Source organism: Gymnodraco acuticeps, unplaced genomic scaffold (genome assembly GCF_902827175.1).
Source record: "Gymnodraco acuticeps unplaced genomic scaffold, fGymAcu1.1, whole genome shotgun sequence".
NCBI lineage: Eukaryota > Metazoa > Chordata > Actinopteri > Perciformes > Bathydraconidae > Gymnodraco > Gymnodraco acuticeps.
In genome coordinates, this window is record NW_022990191.1 from 254149 (window position 1) to 275758 (window position 21610).

The following is a 21610-nucleotide window of genomic DNA, read 5'->3' on the forward strand; positions in this document are numbered from 1 at the left end:
TTGATTGGCTACGGCTTGAGCTGTCAGATTTTCCGAAACGGGATTTGATTGGCTGGCGCTGGCTACTCTGGCGGAGACGGACCGCTATGCTACCCACAATTCAGTTCGGCGAAAAAAAGCGGCAACGTGACGTCACCCCATTCAAAGTGAATGAGCAGATTGAAGCTGTCGACGCTGTAGTGTGGACGGGCCGTTACGGCCCCTACACACGGCGGCGTGCGTTGCCACTTCAACGCTTCTGCCCATTCACTTTGAATGGGGTGACGTCACGATTCGCCGAACTGCATTGTGGGAGCAAAGCGTAGCTTCTCTCGCGGTGCTCGCTGCAAAAGTAGAGCAATGTTCTACTTTTGCCGCCTCGACGGAGGCGTCAGCCAATCAAATCCCGCGTATACAAATCTGACAGTACAAGCGCTAGCCAATCAAACCGTGTGTATGTTGGGAGAGCCAGACCGCAGTTATTTCCCATATGTCAAAAAATGGAGGAGAAAATTATCGTGGCGATAGGGAATCACCCGGTACTATATGACCAGTCCCTCTTTACATACAGCAGGGGTGGGGAACCTTTTTCCTCTCAAGGGCCATTTCAATTTGTTCAACATCCTCCGAAGGCCGTACAAAATATTGACCTCTGCTTAAAAATCACAGCACATTCATTTGGCCTTTCTTTCATGCTGTGCAAAGAAAAAGCAACCTCTTAATCCAGATATCTTGCCATGACTCGCGCATGCATGCACGTGCACGGTTGTGGCATGACCACCAAAACAGAAAGATATGGACACAAGATGTGTGCAAATGTATTTAGTTTCCTATCCATGAAAATGATTTAAGTGGGGTGGACCTAACCTCCTCTAGGGGGGTCCGGGGGCTTGCTCCCCCGGGAAGATTTTTTTTAAATATTGAAGTTGAAAGCATCAATCTGGTGCACTTTGGGAGCAAAATGAAGAGATCTATGGAAACATCTCTCAACACCCATATGAAACAGAACTGTAAGCAGATTACTCTTTTTCTTTATGGATATTTTACAAATCACTCTCCTTTTAAACTGTATTCTTGTTATTTTAAAAAACGTTTTTGTTATTGTCAAAGTATTTTATACCTGTATACCAAAACTACAACTCTTCGCTTCTCCACGAATTACACAAGTCACCCAAATCAGCGTCAAGGTTAGCCTGTTTTTAACGCAAAAAACAATGCTGTGTTTTGAATATCGGGGCCTTAACACCAGGTACCTCCTACTCAAAATTCCCAGCATCCGTTGAGCAAAAATGGCTGCAGAACCCAGGGTGAGGATGCTCAGAGTACATAGCCCGAATGACACCTCTTTTCCCATGTCCTACGTATCCTGCACAACACAAAAGTGAAAAATCTGATCTACAGAAGGCTGTAAATGTAATAATACATTTGATTTCGATCATTTGTATGTATAATGTTATGAATGATCTGCTATCTTCAATACTATGGTTAAGTGATATTTAAATTAAACTTAAAAAAATCTATATACAGGCTGTCACCATATTTTGGAATTGTGAAAAGACTGGCAAGCCACTTCCCTTATAAGCTTTACAGTTACCATCCATCCATCCATCCATCTTCTTCCGCTTATCCGTGGTCGGGTCGCGGGGGTAGCAGTTCCAGCAGAGAGCCCCAAACTTTCTTTTCCCTGGCGACATCAACCAGCTCTGACTGGGGGATCCCAAGGCGCTCCCAGGCCAGCGAAGAGATATAATCCCTCCACCTGGTCCTAGGTCTACCCCTTGGTCTCTTCCCAGCTGGACGTGCCTGGAACACCTCCCTAGGGAGGCGCCCAGGTGGCATCCTAACTAGGTGCCCGAACCACCTCAACTGGCTCCTTTCGACGCGAAGGAGGAGCGGCTCAACTCAGAGTCCCTCCCTGATGACCGAACTTCTCACCTTATCCCTAAGGGAGACACCAGCCACCCTGCGGAGAAAACCCATCTCGGCCGCTTGTATCCGCTTTACAGTTACCTGGATTTTATTCCACCAGCCCTGCAGATATTACACTAGCCTACAAACCTCAATAGGCATGACTCCTAAAATCCCTAAATCTGTTGATTTTTTTTCACACATCTTAGTCCTTCTTCTTAAAGTCCTTAAAGTTTTAGTTTAAAATAGAGATACTTTTTAAATATTGTTCTATAATGATTAAATGTCAGTGAATAACAAAATGTTTAATTATATAACTTTTACATCTCATTTAAAAAAGGTGGTTGCTAACTTGATCAGTGGCATACTGTGACAATAACTGGGACTTCAGCTCAGCCACACTTAGCAGACAGACCAAAAAAGTGTCAACACGGCAAAATATTTAGCTATGGATAAACGGCATACTGTGACAACAGCAGCTGGCTATGGAGTGCAACTGTTGCATGAAATGACGGCAACCACCACACAATTACATTACAATTATAAATATATTAATTTAGAGTTTGTCTTTAACTGTGTGAGACTACTACTGATACTCTCATGGAGCACTAGATAATTGTCTGTTTGGAAGCTGCTTTAATATATTAATGTGAGTCAAAAGTACATTTTACACATATATTCCTGCTTACATGATGTAGTGGGACATCCTGATATTTTTAAGTTGAAAGTGCAATATCCAAATTGCAAGAAGCTGCAATTATTATTTTTCAGCTAAATTTGAGAATACAAAATTATTTCCTTTTTCTTCAGTAAAATCTGGACTTTCACTCACTCTAGATCTAATCAATTACAGGTGGCAGCCATCTGTAATTTAGGTTACTTTGAAAAAAACAAATGGTGACAGCACTTAATTGTCTAAAGCTAACTGTGAGTGACGTGCACTGATACATTTTTGAGGAAATATAATCTATCTAACAATCTATGTAAGCACTGAAAGCACCTGAAGCAGAAATACAGAACTTATTTATCTATGTCATTGTATGCCAACCTGAACAATCTTTGAATTGCATTCTGCAAAACTGACAAGACGAAATGCAAAACATGGTGGACATTTCCTCGCGATAGGACTCGGAATGGTGAAACCAATTTGTGTCCACACCTGTAATAAGAAAGTATAAAACAATAAGCCTAAGGTTTAATTTAGCAAGCTTATTGAAATTGAATTTGTAAAATACAATATTTCTTACTCAATATCCACAAAAAGTGTGCCTTTTTCCGGAAAGCGTCCTGGCTGACGGTATTTCTTACTTTCCAACAAACCAGAGAAAGCGTCAAATATGCCATGTCTCCAGCGTCAAGAACTACCTCCAAAAGAATGCTCTGCAGCAATTCTTGCGGTAGCTATGGACATATTTTTTCAAGAACCAGGTTAACAACAGAACTGAATTTCAAAACAAATATTTGTGTATATTTATATATTGATATGCTCCTTCTTCATAACCAACCAAGAGAAGTGGTTACCTTAAGAATCCAGCAACATGTCTTTCTTGTGTCCACCATATTTTTTGGGCGCTCAGCTCTTTTATTGAATCCAACCACTTAAAAACACAAAAACAACCAGAAGATGATGCAGGGCTGGCTAAACTTTACTCTAGTTATGGTTGGGCTGATGGACAATGACATCGTGCATCAGCCATGTATGACAGCCATCGCCGTTGGATACCTGACCATCATCACATCATGAGTTAATAAGGCGCCCTCCCCTCCCTGCCCCACAAGAACGGGTAGAGTTTCCGTTTCGGAACAGTTAACTGCGGTACTCACATTACTTTAAACAGCCATAAAGTGGGAGGATAAGCTCAGGTTGATGTATAATAGTTAAACAGCTGACTCCATTATTGTAACACGTATTACAGCAGAAATAAACAAAAAAGCATTGGTAAATGAAGCGCAGAGTTTAGTTTGAGCCGTGGTCCCGGAGCTGATCAAGCACCGCCGCAGAGGACATCGTCTATGTCCAGTTGGGTACACATCGCCCAATTGTAACTTGAACATTTGTTGAAATTAAAGACTTAATGCATACTAAAAGTATTTATTGAGCTGTAAAATACATTGTACGACTGTACTTCAACACCAGACTGCATTCGTTCCCTTAATGATCCCCTTGATGATAACACGCTAAGGCATGTAGCGACACTCCCTCACTAATTAAGTTTAATGTACTTTAAGTGCATGAGCAAATCCGTTTGAGTTTAGTGTTTTCAGTATGAACACAAACAGTCTGACAGCACCTGCTAATGCAGGTTAGCCCTGTTCACTAGCTGTTCCTTCTCTACACTGAGCAATGGTCAATCTGTCACATAATTCACTGTAATCCTACCTCCTTACTTGCAAAGTCAGACACTGTGTAGGTGGCCAACGTACCTCTCTTTGCAGTCTTTCCTTTTGTCTTCTTCGCTTTTTTTCCTCTTTTTTTCTTGCCGTATTTGTTTTTCTTGTACTTCTTCTTCTTACTCTTCCTCTTCTTCCCTCTGTCTGACGAAGAGGAGGAGGAGGAGGAGGAACTGGAGGAATTGGAGGAGGTGGAGGATGAAGAGGAGTTGCCTGCCCCTATTTGGTCACCTTCAGAAGTAACTGGCGCCTTAACTGATGCCATTTTTAGAAGGGCCAAAGCTGAAACAAACAAGAGGATTAGAACATAACTATTGTTACCACTAAGGGTCAGAACATTTACAATAATCTTTAAACCTTATATTGTGTGTTCAGAGTTTCACGCAGATCGGTGAAAATTCATATAGTGTTTTTCACTACATTTGAAATAGTGAAAAATATCGTGACCTGAAATGTTAGGTAAGTGAAACAATTTGTTCTTTAGGATTTATGGAATATGTGAGATCATTTTCATGACTCTAGTTCAAACGGAGCATGTGATATGCCTGTTCCAAGTTTCCCCCGAACAAACGGACTCAACATATTTTAACAAGTGACTGTTCTTTCCCTCTCAATCCAACCCTCCACTGTCGGTTGATAAGTGAGAGAAGTGAGCTGGAGCCTGATCTGTCAAGCTCCACCCCACCATTTGGTGCTGTCCGTCCTATATGCTTGTCATGATATGTTTGCAGTGAAATGACTGAATTGCTGATGCAACTAGTCATCTGCAAGCATGTATGGCCTCATGGACTGTGATGAGAAATGTTGTAGGGCTTGGTGTATGTGCCTGTTTTTTTTGTTTTTTTTCTCAAAAGCTATCAGATGCCAATAAGTAATTATTTAATCATTATTGATTTGCTTACCCTCAGCCAGCTGTATCCTCAGATAGTCCCTTTCGCTTTCAACAGTTAATAATTTGTCCTTTGAAGCATCTAGCCTTATTTTCAAGGCATTATTATCTCTGTTTCTGTGCTTCAGAGCTGCTATGGCTGTGGGAGCTGCAGAAACATCTGTAATGACAAAAACGGCAAAAAAAACAACATTATCTTTTCTGTAGTTATTACACAAACAGTATGTATAGGCAGATTGTGGTTCCATGCCTTTGTTTAGCGTTTTCAAAAAATGTACAATAAAATGTCAAAATTATAGATCTAGGACCGCCTGTATTGTCGTGAAGTTGCAGACATGTCATTGATCACATTTAATAGAGACTGTTGAATTCTATATTGGGACTTGCAACTGCATTTAAACACTGCAAAACCTATGATAATACATTACAAAACATTACTATATTCACTTCAAGGCAACTGTAAGATCATTGATTCTGACAGGGGCTTCACAAGTAATTGCAAAAAATAACTTCAACTTTTAATATGCACTCAACCACACAGAAGTAAAATGGGCTCTAGTACATTTGCACAAGCGTTTACATTTTCGTTATGTAATATTTTCTTGTTCTAGTGTATTGTGCGATATTATATATATATATATATATAAAGATAACACAATCAAAAAACAGTAACCGTAGATAAAATGTAAATGTAATGCAGTTTCAATCATGAGAGACGTGATGTATGAAATACATGTTTAATACCGGACACGTGGTATAGAAAATTATGATTGACAGATTACAACAATGAATCAACTGATGTTTGGAGATTAGGCCCCAGTTTGTAGGATATCATTCAGGAGGGGAAAACCGCTCCGATGAACCCCCCGGGGTCTAGACACTGGTGGTGGTGATAATGGTTCGGTCTGGTCTGGAGGAAGAAGGATTAGCTTGGCCCTGAATTAGGAGACAGGAGGCGAAGGGGTGGAGGCGGGTTGTGCGTTGACACCTGAAATGACAACTGACAGAGAGGGAAGAGCAGATTTAAAGGGTTTAGCAGGTGCAATGATTGCTAGCTGGGGAGTACCGCCCCTGATTACTTAATGGGAGAAGAGCTTGCAGTGAAGTGTAACACCAGGGGGTATGGTCTTCCTTCTTGAACTTGCGCTAAGCTTCATTTCAATCATGAGAGACGTGATGTATGAAATACATGTTTAATACCGGACACGTGGTATCGAAAATTATGATTGACAGATTACAACAATGAATCAACTGATGTTTGGAGATTAGGCCCCAGTTTGTAGGATATCATTCAGGAGGGGAAAACCGCTCCGATGAACCCCCAAGAAGAGAAGTAAGAAGTGCTGAGATGTGAAGCATTTCTTACCTTGCTGGCTGATTGAGGAGATCTGTGGATGAAATGAGATAACACAGGGACATGATGAGATTGTCGGAATAACTGTAGGGTTAATGTGAACGCCAACCATGCTTAGCGCCTGCATGTTGGATTAGACGATGCTGACCCACTGGCCGCAACCTGCACGCGCAGGGTTAAACATGACGCTGACCCACCGGCCGCAACCTGCACGCGCAGGGTTAAACATGACGCTGACCCGCTGGCCGCAACCTGTACACACAGGGTTAAACAAAAGCTGACCCATAGGCCGCAACCTGTACACACAGGGTTAAACAAAATGCTGACCCATAGGCCGCAACCTGTACACACAGGGTTAAACAAATGCTGACCCATAGGCCGCAACCTGCACACGCAGGGTTAAACAAATGCTGACCCATAGGCCGCAACCTGTACACACAGGGTTAAACAAATGCTGACCCATAGGCCGCAACCTGCACACACAGGGTTAAACAAATGCTGACCCATAGGCCGCAACCTGTACACACAGGGTTAAACATGACACTGACCTACTCGCCCTGCACGTGCAGGGTTTAAACATAATGCGGACCCACTGGCCGCAACCTGCGCGGCAGGATTCAATACGAGCGAACCTGAAGGTCACGACGATATGAAGTGTTTAAACATGAACACGGTGACACGTACATGTGCTGACTTGCTAAGACCACCACCAGTTGTATGTATAAATACCGTTTAGTGTTCGGACCTTGGATGGCCAGCACGCACGGATGTCCGGGCGAATGTGGGATATGAAGGCGGAGGAGGACCACCGTCCGAGTTGGCAGGGAGGAGGGAGATATGCCTTGAATGGCTGCACCTGTCTGAACGAAAGCCCTGATATGCTATTAGACGCCACCACCAGTTATATGCATATTTACCATAGGTAAACTGAAGAGATCTTGATTGGCGGCACGAGCCGATGTCCGGTGAAGAGGGAGATGTAGACGATATAATGCCCGAGAGCTGTTAGCTTGAGTACGGTGATGCATGAATATCGTAACCTGGTTTACCACGAGCCAAGTGAGCATGAACCCGAGAATATGAATGAAGTGCCGGATGCACGCAGAAAAGACGTACACTTAGTTAAATACTGAGACATGACCCATGATATAGTATATCTTAATTAGCGTTAAGTGTGCCGGGATGAGTCATAGATGCTGATGAGCTGATTGAGTGATTAAGACTGTCTTCTATCATCTGAAGTGAGGATGATGGAGGGACGCTAGTGTTAGATCCAGCAAGTGTGATAATAAATGTGTAGAAATAGTGGAAATCTGAATGATCTCATGCAGATATCCCCCCCAAAACGGAGGATGTGCAGTGCACGTCCTTAAGTCGGGGAAAACACGGTCGTCGTGAGGCCGGCGGATGCCACGTCCAGGAAACGGGAGATGATGCGTGCCGAAGAATCCGCATGCAAAGTACGGTTGCCCGGTGAGGAAGAGCAACTGTCGTTGAAGACGTTTATGTGGATGCACGCAGTTGGTTAGAGGAACGATAATACCATGAGCTTGATGTGATGGCTAGGAACTCCGGTGTGAGACTGGGCCTGTAGTTCCTCATGATTAGGAACGCTGTGCTCCTGGAGGAGTCTCTTCTGTTTCTTCTTCTCTTTCCCAGTTGAGCGGAGTTGTAGTTTAGTAATGTTGTATTTGAACGCTAGATGCGTGAAGGCAACGCATTAGGAGATCTCCCTGAGCAGTGGGTGATTTGAACTGGGGAGAGACGCTATTAATATTATTACCCGAATAGCCGGTGCACGCATAGTTTCTCCTACTTGACTTAAGGCTGAAAGAGTTCCGCTGAACGATGATGGGAACATTAAAGCGCGTCGTAATATCTGCTTTGAAGAGCCAGCCTTGGCCTGCACGCTATTAGATTACATTATCTCCGTGCGTAGAAAGGGGGGAACATTGACCTTGTCATCGAGATTGCCCTGAGCATTTACCGAATTGTATTAAGTAATCTGTCGACAGGCTGTAAACAGAAAAGCTGAAATTGAAACTAATAAATACTCAGTTACCTCTAATCATTAACCGAGTTTGTATAATGTAGTTACTCTGTGTGTTGCTGCTAGCATACGTAACATCTGACGTGGGAACGTTACTCGTGAATGGAGCTACGGAGCTGCTAGAAAGACAGTGGAACCCGGTGCATTCCTCCGTCTGGATGTGGAGCACTTTTGCTAAATGTTTAGACAAAGTGCTCGTGTTACGCCCTTACATGATAAACTCTTATTGCACTTTGGCAACGAGCATTCTCCACGTCGAAGCGGGTGAAGTTAACCACGCCTCGGAGCGCGTTCTCTCCGCCACCTCCGCAGTGTGCTCCGCTGCATGTAGCAGCTGTGTGTGTAAACTGCCCCGTCCCCTCGCGATGGGGGAGAGAGATCTCATCTGATCGAAAATACATCATAGGCGCATTTGTTTGTCCTTTGCATATTAGAACGAGTTGTGACACTAGACTGCGATATAATGTTTTTTTTTTAGCAATAAACATGACATATATTTATAAATGTCTCCGGTACTGATAAAAAGACCAATAACGTTGGAGCTTACGCACGTAAACACACTGCTGACGTCACAATGAATCGACGACTGAATTAGTTGCAACTAATTTGGTAATCGATTTGATCGATTAGTCGATTAGTTGTTGCACCCTTAGTCGCTGCAACTCTGACTACTTTTACATCCAGGCTGAAGACTTTTCTTTTGTCGCTGCTTTTAATTGAACTATTCATATCTTAGACTGCACTGTACTTTGATCCATGTACTTTTTCTTTTAATGTTTATTTTATTAGCTTCCTTTTAAATGACTGATTTTAAATGCCATTTCTTAATGTCTTTCATTTTTTAAAGCAATTTGAATTGCCTTGTATTGAAAGTGCTATATAAATAAACTTGCCTTGCTGCCAAGGAGATGTTGTTGTCGCAGATCTAGCCGTTGGTGCACCAAGAAACGGAATATTCTTAGTGGAGAAGAAAAAGAGAAAACCGATCATTTAGTCAATAATCATTAAATTAATATTGGGAGTGAATTCCTAATTTATTTAGTATCTGGTCATAAACAGGATAATGTGCAGCGACTTGTTCATTGAGGAAAAGAAGCCCTACGAAACGCCATTCATTTCAGGAAACGCTGTGTAGAAGCTTGAACCTGCGTTTAGTTACTGAGCATTGTAATGAGTAATTACCCGACTGCATTAGTAATGCAAGTAATACGTTACTGAAACTCCATACTGTAGCACGTTACCCCCAACACTGCCTGAAGCTCACCTTAACCCTGACTAGAGGTAGCAATGCATAGTGTTGAACTTCCTGTCGGCTCCCAGACCGTAGTCGAGGAAACGGGGGGGGGGAGGGGGTGACTCTCTGTCCTCTCCCAGGGCAGAAGCAACACGCTTCTGGTTCAATAACTCATTTTATCGGAAAGACTGGAGAGAGGCGAGCTCTTCTTGGGAGGTCGTTGCATTATTTAGCTCTCCTGTTTCGCAAGATAGATTTCGCAAGATCACAGACCTTCCTTTTTTCTGCTGCCTCGTTTATTTCTAGAAAACATGTATCCCGCTCGCTCATACCATGCCCATGCACGCATGCACACGCCACACCCCTCTCTTAAGGGTAGCGATCTCACTCTGCATGACCCAAATGTCGTAACAATATACGAAACATCTCGTGAATTTGTTGCAACTGCCTTTGCCAACGTTACCCTGACGCCTGTTGAAGTGAGCGCGGGAGGAATAGCTTCAATGGGATAGCTTAAGCCCTGCCTGCCTGCAGGAGGGGTTGTAGTTGAAGCCAGAATGGGTAAAACTCCGCATGTGATGAGGACCCGTTCCGCGTGAAGCCGGAAGCGCCGCATTAGGCGGCCCTGATGCCAGTGATGCCTTCTCAAGAGACGGCATCACTGGCGTCAGTTGTTTGCGTGAAGTAGCCATTCCCATTAGGCCGGAGGAACTTCCATGGAGCCCGATTTCCTTGTCTTTTCCTCCCGCGTCCGGGCTTGCGGGACGGCCGGCTGACCCGCTACCCGACTGGGGAACGCCGCCTGTAGCTTAATCCGCGATACTGCGGAGCTGATGAATAAATGCCTGGAGCTGGAACGAAGCCCTCAGCTGGGCCAAAGCCCTGCTGCTGCTTGGCTTAACCATGAACACCGTGACGCGTACACTTGTGCGTTGACACCTGAAATGACAACTGACAGAGAGGGAAGAGCAGATTTAAAGGGTTTAGCAGGTGCAATGATTGCTAGCTGGGGAGTACCGCCCCTGATTACTTAATGGGAGAAGAGCTTGCAGTGACGTGTAACACCAGGGGGTATGGTCTTCCTTCTTGAACTTGCGCTAAGCTTCATGTCACAACACAACCTAACCTTTAGTTGATGCTTTAATAGTAGACTGCTGTCCTGTGAATGCATCCGAGTCAGACCCATCACTGCAGTGCACTACAGCTTTAAGAGGGGAGACAGAAAGTTCATAAATTAGAAATAGTGTTGACAAAATGGTACATATAGCGATAGGGAATATTTGAAATTGTGTAAAGGTCCAAAATGCCAAATTAGACCAAAAAAACATGGATGTCGTCCAAACCACTATCTGCCCACCCTGACCTCTACCACCAACAAAGGTATGGCAAAGCACAGTGGAAGAATCTCCTCAACACAGGAGATAACAAGGGGCTTCACTTTGTGCATGTGACATCTTTAATCCACTATACGTTTACATATTGTTTTTTTTACTGCTATCTGCTAAGCAACTACTTATTAGTACACCATCTGAGACTGAGTGGATCCTTAAAGTATGCTTAACATTTGAAAGCAAACACTTACCCATTTCCTTTGCCACAGTGTGGGAGCTGCATGGCTCTTCCTCAGACTGACCAGCCAAATATTTATCCGCTGTAAGATTATGGAGCACAGAAAGAGTTGTTGATGTAGAGAGCATTACTATATGGAAGTATGTTTTGTTTTTTCCAGCTATATTATAACTTCATTGGAACTATTTCAAAATTGGATATCTGAAAAGCCACTCTTGAATGAATGTATGAATGTACTGTTTTTAATTATATTTTCATTACATATCGCCCAATGCTGTGTTAAAATCAAAATACTCTCTTTTCTAGCGCCCTAATGTCATTTACTTATTTAAGAGTTAAGATAAAACGTTAAACCTTCGTAATTGAGATATTTCAGTTTATTTGACGATTTAACTCATTTAACCCATAACAACCCAGACCCATTTCTACTTTTGGGGAAATTAAGGGGAACATAATTTAGACTAAATAGACCACATTTCTGACAATGTGACATTGAACTTTAATGGTAAAGTAACTCTTATTTATAACTTAATTAATGAGGAGGATTTTTTGATTTAAATTTGTTTTAACATTCTTTGAATTGAAGAATAAAGAATATATTAACTAAATATAATTGGATCACCTAAATTAACTGAGCAGATCATACTCATATTTCTAATTGTGACATATGTGTTACTCCAGATTTACTGTGAAAGTTTAAGGTTAATGTCCCGATGTGACATCAGTGTCACAGCGATATTTATCTAATTTGTTTCATATCAATTTGATCAATAAATGTTAACAGGTTCAATGTAACAAAGTACATGTTATGTAAGCATTTTAATTCTTAAATGGCTTGATTTGTACCTTTAGCAACCAAAAACAAGCCTCTGAAATGTACCTAGTTCTGTCACATGTCTTAGCCCAACACATGACCCACCAGACTTTTCAGGGTGTGTCACTTAAGGACTTTATGAGATAAAAACAAGTCTAAAGCTGTATAAGGAACTTTACAAAACATTTAAATGTCATGTAAGCGCTTTGAGCTCCAGCAAGGGGCTTTATAAATGTAATGTATTATTATTATTATTATTATTATGTAACACGTGGGTCCTCGTGGTTTAGCTAGCAACCTCAAATCAGATAGCACAGAACAAAAAGTGTAATAACATGTGTCAATTGAGATGATTTCGCGATGCAGTGTTACTGATTTCTGAAATGACAAAAATAAATGTCAATTCATACTTACATTCTGACACTAAACGCTTAGGGGGCCCCATCCTCTTTCGCTTGCTTCTCCTCGAGTCCATTTTCAGTTCTAAGCGTGTAGACTAGAGCATAGACTGTAGTGTACATATAAGATGGAAAGGTTGAGTTTTATCCATATGTATATATAAAGGTTTTATCACTAGCCGAGATGCACGTGACAGGCTCATGGCCAATCGTAGCACTTGAATGCTATGAAGGGGCGTGTCTTGCATAGTGCTCCAGCCGGATCCCGATTTGCAGCGTATTAACACTTTATTACGGTTTTAATATTTTAATTGTATATCAGTGAATATAAAGAAGCTGTGCTTTGTCAATTGAACAAGGAAGATGAAATACCTGATTCAAAATATAAAAACTATTGGTTTGAATCGTGTGAACAAGAAATGAGGATCAGGGTGCTAGGGCGCTAGTGCGCTCAGCGGAGTTCCACTTCCGGTCTGGCCCAGCGGCAGCACATCTTGAACTACGCTGGGTGTTAGGTTTTGTGGACGGGCCGGGGCCGCAGTAACGCAGTAGTAACGCCGCAGTCAGGTTATAGGTTATCATGATGACACTGCACACCAAAGTACTCAGTCTTATTGACGGAAGACAGACTTTTAAAAAAAAGAAAAAATTAATTGAATGGCTAATGAAAAAGGAATTGCTTCAAGGAAAAATGAAATGCAAACTCTGCAAAAAGAGGATGAAACTGGAGAAACACTCAAACGTCGACGGACTGCAGTGGTAGGCTAAGTCGTACATTTTTAGCATGGGTTTTAACGATGACTTCCTCTGTTTACTGATATGTAATGTTACAAAGACAAGTTCTTTATCAGGAAAAAAGGACTAGGAATTTACGATTTGTCTTTTGTAGGAAGTGCCGACGTAAAAAACACCGAGGGAAAACGACGAAGAAGTCAGTGAGGTCTTTGTCCCTGTTTCAGAGGAGCAAATTGTCCTTGTTCAGCTGGATGAAATACATTTACAGGTAATATTAATTCATCAATAATATCAGTCATTTCCTCAAAGCACAGCAAATGAATGCCTGTAAGTATTACGTTTATTTTAAGCATGTTGACTGTTGTTTAACATTACCGATATCTAAATGCTAATTTCAGTTAGCGCGTCAATGACGTTATCCATTATATGTTAGCATTGAGCTAGCGGACCAAGCGCTAGTTATTTGGCAATTCACAACGCAGGCTGCTTGGAGGTGTGGCGGGGCACAATGGCGCCGCTTTCACACCAAGCCCCCAGGAAGTGCGCCGGACTCCGAGGAGAACATTCGAGTGTTATTTCCCTCGGCATTATGAACGCGCATCCAACCCACGGGACCGCGCCGCCCGGCACCTTCATGTTACGTGTTCTGTACTACATGCGTTTTACCCTTAACCATAGACTGTATATATAAAGGTTTTACCTTTACAGGGTTCGAGTTACGTGGGAGCCAATGGGAGCTGAGCTCCCATAAGGAGGGGCCTGAGCTCCCACGGACCCAGTGAAATCAAACATCTGTGGGGGTCCTAATATACATTACCAACAACCATTATTTTGATCACAAATAATGCATTTTTCAATGTAATGAGTATTATTTACGTTAACGAGGTAAATAGGCAAACAAAACAATGTTTTCCAAAAGAACTACGCATCGTATTCTCTCTTGAATGACAATATGCCTGCACTTCACCTCTAAGGTGCGCAATAAAATATTGCGCAATCTATGCCTGTGAGGCTGTGGGACGCGCGCCCGAAGAATGAACCGTTATATCAACACACATTCAAATATATTGACAAGATACACACATACTACGAGTACCGTAGGCTAGCAGACGATTACCATGCCGCCCAAAAAAAGGCCACTGCCGCCGACGGGGTCTACAAGCCTGGCTAGTTTTGGTTTTATCACAAAGAAACAGCTTTTGACAACCAAAATGCACCTGCTAGCGTGGCAGCTAGCACTAACCTTGCTGCTACGGAGGATTCTGTCTTTGCTAGCGGACCTGATGCTGTTGAATGTGGGACCACCTGCACACACATAGAAAGTTCCGAAGCGGAGTGGCATGAGGAGGCAGGAGGTACTGTTACAGAAGGACCACCACTTAACTGGGGACACAATCAGTGGAGATCCTGGAAAGAAAGAAACCCCTGGCTGTTTTCAAAGGAGGGTGGTCTTGGATGCCTCGTCTGTAAGGAAGCCAAGACTCTCTTACTTTCGGAGAAAAAATATGGAACGCATTTGGTGGATGCCTGGCAGGGGCGGTTCTAGGGGGGGGCCAGTGCCCCACTAACACTGACCTCTGACCTCTGTGGCACCCCTAACAATGAAACGTTTTTTTTTTTTTTTTTAAATGTATATTTTCTGGTACTCGGTTTGCCAAAAACCGCAGGATTTTGTTGCTGTAATGTGAAATTGTGCAGACACCCTTATGTAAAGTAGAGATGTAACTGTTCATTGCCTTTATTTTTATATAAATATGGTGTTAGTGCAAACATTGCACTATAACCTAAGCTGAAGCTAACAGTAATAACTATAAGATCTATCTGAAATAAATAAGTGTACTGAAACAAATACCAATAACTATTGCATTGTTTTCTTATGCGCAATTACTTCATACTGTCTAGTTCTCTTTTTCGTCCTGCATTTATTGTGCCCCCCTCAGAAAATAACTGGCCCCCCAGTGGCCCCCCCAGTCAAATTGGTCTAGAACCGCCACTGATGCCTGGACCAATGGTACTGTGTGAGTAGCCCTGTGCAGAAGCATTTGCGGACATCTTTTTACATACACCGCGATTTTTTACATATTGCTCATAAACGAGCTGTTGAAAAAGCGGAGCTCAAACTAAAAGAAGTGCTTCCGAAGAAAGTTGCAGAACTGAGCTCCAGCATGTTTAATGAGACTTGGAGTCTGCACCTCCAAGGTGTGCAATACTGTGACTGTGTGCGCGCCTGCGCGTGCGTGCACCCGCGCATAAGGTGCATGCGTTAGTTTTAAAGACCCCCATAGAGCTCAGTTTATAACTCGAACCCTGCCTTTACCCATGGATGCACAATAAGAACGGACCCGTATCGCCTTGCCGTTCGGGTGTTCAGAGCAGAGCTCCCTGTTGGAGCGGCAGAGCGTGATGTGAACAGAAAAATGTTTCTGTCGCAATATTATTTAAAGAATCGTTGAGCTAGCTGACTAGCATACATTGTCACTATCTGCTAACATTAGCTTTAGCTTTCGTTTTCTAATAGTTTTTCTCATAGGCTATAAACAGAATAGATCTTGTACTTGAGTAAAAGTAGAAATACTCAGATATTGTACTTGAGTAAAACAGAAGTACTCAGATATTGCACTTGACTATAAGTACTCAGATCTTGTATTAGAGTAAAAGTAGAAGTACCAGAGTGTACGAATACTCTGTTACAGTAAAATTCCTGCATTCAAAATGTTCCTCAACCAAAAAATGGGTTCAGAACGTTACAATGTGTGATTATTCTAATAGCTTAAAAATACATGTGTAGATGCTCTGATACAGGGAAACTTGATAGATAAAATTAATTAGCAACATTAAAATATTCTGTTTCATCTTGAGTAATAACAAATGTCTAATGTGAATTATAATTATACATTAGCCACTGGTGCTGAATGCGTTCTTCTTCATATGCTTTTGTTCATATTTAGTAATTCTATATTGATCTTTAACAGATTTTCCCAGGGACTGCAGCTAAGGCAAATTGACTTGCTGCAGGATGGCGTGGCAGGAAGCAGTCGCACGCTGTCAAAAATTAGCCTGAAGTTGAGGAAGGTCTGCAAGAGTGCAATCAAGAGGAGAGAAAGGAGGGGAAAGCAGAGACTTGGAGGACCAAACGAATTTGTCATGCTGGACGAAAGCAACTTCTACCACAAAAGGAAGGTGTGTATAAACTACAGAGCCTTAGCCTTTGGCCTCACTAAAACTAAAACCTTTGTTTTTCAAGGTGAAATAACAACATATATTTTAAGGTCAGAGATTAACAAATGAATGAGCAAAGTAATGTAATTTTATAATTGTGTCATTCACACCCTTGTGACTGGCGAGACAAAGTATACATTAGAGAGAGCCAGCTCCACAGTGTATACACAGTCAAATAACAGAAAAAAAGGATTTAGAAGCTAAGAATTATCTCATCCAATCAGATCATTAAAGATGGGGTGGGTAAGTTTCAGAAACCGGCTCGAGATACACTTTTTGTTATATTCCATGGAATGCTCTTAACATCCCGATAGCAATGAATATCTTAAGTGCTTTGACAATAAATAAATAAAAAATGTCCTCTGTAGAAGCCGTAATACTGTAAAAAGTACAACCACAAACTTATCTCGTGCCCTCATTGGTCATGTGTGCGTTCGTGTGTGTTGGAGGAGGGGCTCTGTAAGGAAGTGGCAGATTTTCTCCGGTTGTGTATTTTCAAATTCTAGCGATCTCGAGCCGGTTTCTCAAACTTACCTACCCCACCTTTAAGGAAATAAATCCTTATTCTTACTTTTTATTACTAACATTTTAAAAGTGCATAATCTTATTTATATATCATCTAATTACAATATCTATCTTACATTTTCATGTTTCTTGCAGCAAAATAAGCAAACTTTAACTTAATAAAATTAAACAGCCTTTTCTGTTTGTACCACTACATTTAAAAAAATGTCTCTTCTTTTTTGAGAAAGGAAGTGAATATTTTTAAATTGTAAAATAAAGCAAATAAACACATTTCACTTTGTTTATCAATTGAAATTCCTGATGTTTATTTTTATATAACTGTGTTGTCCTTTTTCACTGCTTTATTACAGTATGGTAGGGGAAGATTCGGTCCTACGTGGAGGAGGAGAAAATGGGTCTTTGGAATGCTGGGCATCAGAGGAAAAAGGAGAAGACCTATCCTGAGGCTGGTGAAACAAAGATCACGGCGCCACTTAATTCCTCTGGTCACAAAATACGTTCGCCAAGGGACCACGGTGATAACGGACATGTGGAGGGCATACACCACTGCAATCGCAGAAAGTGGCTTTGTCCATTTCTCTGTGAACCACAGCCGGCCCACACCCAAAACATTGAGAGGGCTTGGTCAACGTACAAGTCACAGGTCTGGAGACTGCGAGGAAACCGCACATTGAAGACTCTGAAGAGTCATCTTGCTTTCATCGAGTGGACACATTGGCTGGCAAATGAACACAAAGATGGTCCCTTAGGCAGATTGCTGCATGACATACGCCACTTTTGCAAGTTCTGATGCAACCTTGTTTTCATTATTAGTGTCCTTTGGATTGTTGTTTAAATAAAAATGTAAACTTGAGTGCACAGGGTTTGTTTATTTGTTTACTGCTTAACGAATGGTAAAGTAATCATTAGGTAATGGGTAACTACTGTTTTTGATGCATTACTTTACTTGAGGGGACACACACTGCTTAACGAATGGTTAAGTAGGCATTAGGTAATGGGTAACTACTGTTTTTGATGCATTACTTTACTTGAGGGGACACACAATGCTTAACGAATGGTTAAGTAAGCATTACTTAATGGGTAACTACTGTTTTAGTAACGGTAAGGTAATCATTAGGTAATGGGTAACTACTGTTTTTGATGCATTACTTTACTTGAGGGGACACACACTGCTTAATGAATGGTAAGGTAAGCATTACTCAATGGGTAACTACTGTTTTAGTAACGGTAAGGTAATCATTAGGTAATGGGTAACTACTGTTTTTGTTTGCGTTCCTTGAGTTTACCATACCCAAACGGCCTAAGTAATGGTAAGGTAAATCGGATCCACCTCCACCAGTTGATCCAGGGTGGGACCCAAGCCAGCCGAAGATGGCAGGTTTAAATGTGCCCTGCTGCAGCGGACCATTGCTTCAATCAAAGTCTCCCAGGAACTCCTCATAAAGTAACCATTAACGAATGATTCATTAATACAGTACCCCCCAGTCTGTTTACCAGTAACTAACCATAAGTTCACTGAGGAAATACTCATTAACTAACCATTAACGAATGATTCGTTAATACAGTACCCCCAGTCTGTTTACCAGTAACTAACCATCAGTTCCTCAATCGCAGTCACTGAGGAACTACTCATTAACTAACCATTAACTATCTAGTAGTTCCTCAGTAACTAAACACATGTTGTGTACCTTATTGTAAAGTGTTACCAAAAAGTATGTTATGACTATACTGTGTCTTCACTTGTTCATGTGGTTTGTCAGTTGCAACATACCAGAAGCTTCATGTATGTCGATATATAATGTGCTGTCTTCTGTACAATTGTCCATTTGAAAACCTATTGAAATTATGAGTGGTTTATCAGCAGTGTTGCGACTAACGCGTTACTGTACCGCCATTATGTTTGGCAGTAACGAGTACTCTAACGCGTTACTTTCTCAATCAATTCAGTAACTCAGTTACCGTTACTACATGGTGCGTTACTCCGTTAGTTTTTTTAATATAGTCAACAGCCAGGCGAACAGAGATGAGAACTGTACTTAAGTACAGTACTTGAGTAAATGTACTTAGATACTTCCTGTGTCACATGCGGAGACGCGCTGTGGGCGTGTTTGTGTTGTTTACTAACAAGACTATCATGGCGGCGGCGGAGCTCAAGTCTAGTTTCTCCACCTGGAGATATTCTCACTATTTCACTTTTGTCGAGCACAAAGAAAATAAAGTTTCTGTTAAATGTAAGTTGTGTCTTGGCGGGTCAAAGATCCTATCTACTGCCCAAACCAGTCATTCAAATCTCTTAAAACATCTGCAAAAACAACATGCTGGGACGAAACTAGTAGCTAAGACCACAGAGACTCAGCCGACGCCACTCCACCTCCACCTAAGCAACAGCGGCTGGATTTTAACCAAGGGACTGCTAGCCAGGGAAAAGTCGATTGCATGGTATGTTGTAGAACACATGCAGGCTATTGCTACAGTGGAGTCACCCGCTTTCAGGGAGCTAGTTAGCATGATACCATGTCCGGGCGGCACACGGCATATGGGACGGAAAACGTTTTCCAACTACCTGGAGAAAGAATATACAAAAATGGAAAGCCAGCTAATATCGATGCAATCCAGATTGCATATAATGCATGTCAAGTTGATCAATAGATTGTATTATTCTCCAATGCAATAACAGTACTGAAATGAAGGCTATAAGGGCATTAATGGGAACAAATGGGTTAACTAACTAAAACGTTACTTTTCACAGTAACGCATTACTTTTTGTGTAAGTAACTAGTAAAGTAACTGAGTTACTTTTGAAATGCAGTAACTAGTAATGGTAACTATTACTGGTTTTCAGTAACTAGCACAACACTGTTTATCAGTAAAAACAGGGCTGAAGGAAAAAGGTTGTTAGCAATATCATAATATCAATTCAAGAAACATGTTTATAAGGAATGTTTTATTTTGAAATGGCTCATTTGGAATATTTGCTTTTTAAAGAAAATATGGGTAGCTCTTAAAAGCTACCCATATAGCCACGGTGACCCTACACCACATTCTGCTGCCATGGCACTGCACCCTCCTCATTGAAATAGGAGCAGAAGTTCTCCCGCAGTTGGAGCGATCTGCGTGTGGCATTGTTGGAGCCCATCCTTGGTACATCACACAGGGTTGGAGTATCTGGAGCTTCATCCGTGGAGTCCTCGACTGATTTGCGTGTTTTCCTTCCTATCGTCTTCCTGCGGAGGAAGTTGTGCAACACACAGGCGGCCTTCACACACAACTCTGTTACCTCCGGGCTGGTGGTAATGACACGCCTGAACATTCTCCACCGAGATGAGAGGATGCCAAACGCACATTCAACCACCAACCTAGCCCGGCTGAGGCGGTAGTTGTACATCCTCCTCTCGCGTGTGATCTGGCGTCCAGGGAATGGACGCAGCGGAAAAGCTTCATCTCCAACAAACACATGGGGAAGAAGGCCGAGCCGCTCTGCTCCTGGGATGACGGTGTCAGGTGGTAGCTGCAGACTGCCATCTCTGAGGCTCTCTCCAAAAGCGGAATTCCGCAGGCTCCCACTGTCGCTGCTCCTTCCAAAGCCTCCAACATCCACTACCCTGAAGAGGTACTGGGCATCCACGACAGCCAGTGACTGGACTTATAATTGAAGTAGAGGGACCCAGAATTTGCCGGAGCCTGGATCACCACGTGCTTCCCATCAATGGCACCAATGCAATTTGGAAAGTTCCAGCGCTCCTGGAACTCAGCAGCGATGGCTCTCCAGTCCTCCGTCTGTGGTACCGGCATGGTCTCCTCAACCAGGGCGGTCCAGATGGCACCCGCAACCTCCCTGACGATGACAGCCACTGTTATATAACCAACCCTATAGCTGAATGCTATTGTCCTGTACAAGTCACCGGTTGCCAGGTACCTGAGAAAAAAGTAATATACATGATTGAAAAAATAAAACAATTTCAGACCCCACACACACACACGCACACACAGACCCCACACACACACACAGACCCCACACGCACACACACACCACACACACACCCCACACACACAGACCACACATGCACACAAGACCCCACAAACACACACGCAGGACCCACACACACACACAGACCCCACACACGCACACACACACACAGACCCCACACACACACAGACCACACACGCACACAGACCCCACAAACACACACACAGACCCCACACACCCCACGCACACACACACACAGATCACACACACACACACACAGACCCCACACACACACACACAGACCACACAGACCCCGCACACACAGACCCCACATACACACACAGACCACACACACACACACACACACACACACACACACACACACACACACACACACACACACACAGGGGAGCAATACTGTGTTAGCTATCTTAATTAATGTTATCCATCTGAAATAAATCACAGACTTCATTCGTCAATGGCATGCACTCTCTCTTTCTATACAGAGTCAGATTAAAGAAGTAGAAATACACTAAACATACCGTAGGCAGATGGCGAGTCGCTCGGCGGGTCCGATT

The 21610-nt window shown here is 42.5% G+C and overlaps 1 protein-coding gene and 1 long non-coding RNA gene across 3 annotated transcripts; one reads left to right on the forward strand and one right to left on the reverse strand.

Moving 5' to 3' along the window:
* Positions 1-1105: 1105 nt before the first annotated feature.
* Positions 1106-4354, reverse strand: LOC117547295. Of its 2 annotated transcripts, none has more exons than XR_004569155.1 (4): positions 4312-4354; positions 3135-3485; positions 2936-3046; positions 1106-1345 (listed from the first exon to the last, which is right to left on the reverse strand). It is a non-coding gene; the product is annotated as an uncharacterized LOC117547295 (long non-coding RNA). The 2 variants fall into 2 exon arrangements; XR_004569154.1 differs by lacking the exon at positions 4312-4354 and having other exon boundaries at positions 3135-3288; positions 3409-3623.
* An 8693-nt stretch (positions 4355-13047) lies between these two features.
* LOC117547293 lies at positions 13048-17923 on the forward strand. Its single transcript, XM_034217914.1, has 4 exons — positions 13048-13345; positions 13476-13589; positions 16294-16501; positions 17416-17923. Exons 1-4 carry the CDS (start codon positions 13167-13169, stop codon positions 17737-17739), a joined length of 825 nt encoding a protein of 274 aa, XP_034073805.1. The 5' UTR covers positions 13048-13166; the 3' UTR covers positions 17740-17923.
* Positions 17924-21610: the final 3687 nt, after the last annotated feature.

Excerpts from the sequence above, each read along its gene's own strand:
- LOC117547293 (XM_034217914.1), top strand. The coding sequence starts at position 13,167 with ATGATGACACTGCACACCAAAGTACTCAGTCTTATTGACGGAAGACAG. Across the intron at positions 13,346-13,475 it reads AACGTCGACGGACTGCAGTG|GAAGTGCCGACGTAAAAAAC; the intron begins GTAGGCTAAGTC and ends TGTCTTTTGTAG. Across the intron at positions 13,590-16,293 it reads TGGATGAAATACATTTACAG|ATTTTCCCAGGGACTGCAGC; the intron begins GTAATATTAATT and ends GATCTTTAACAG.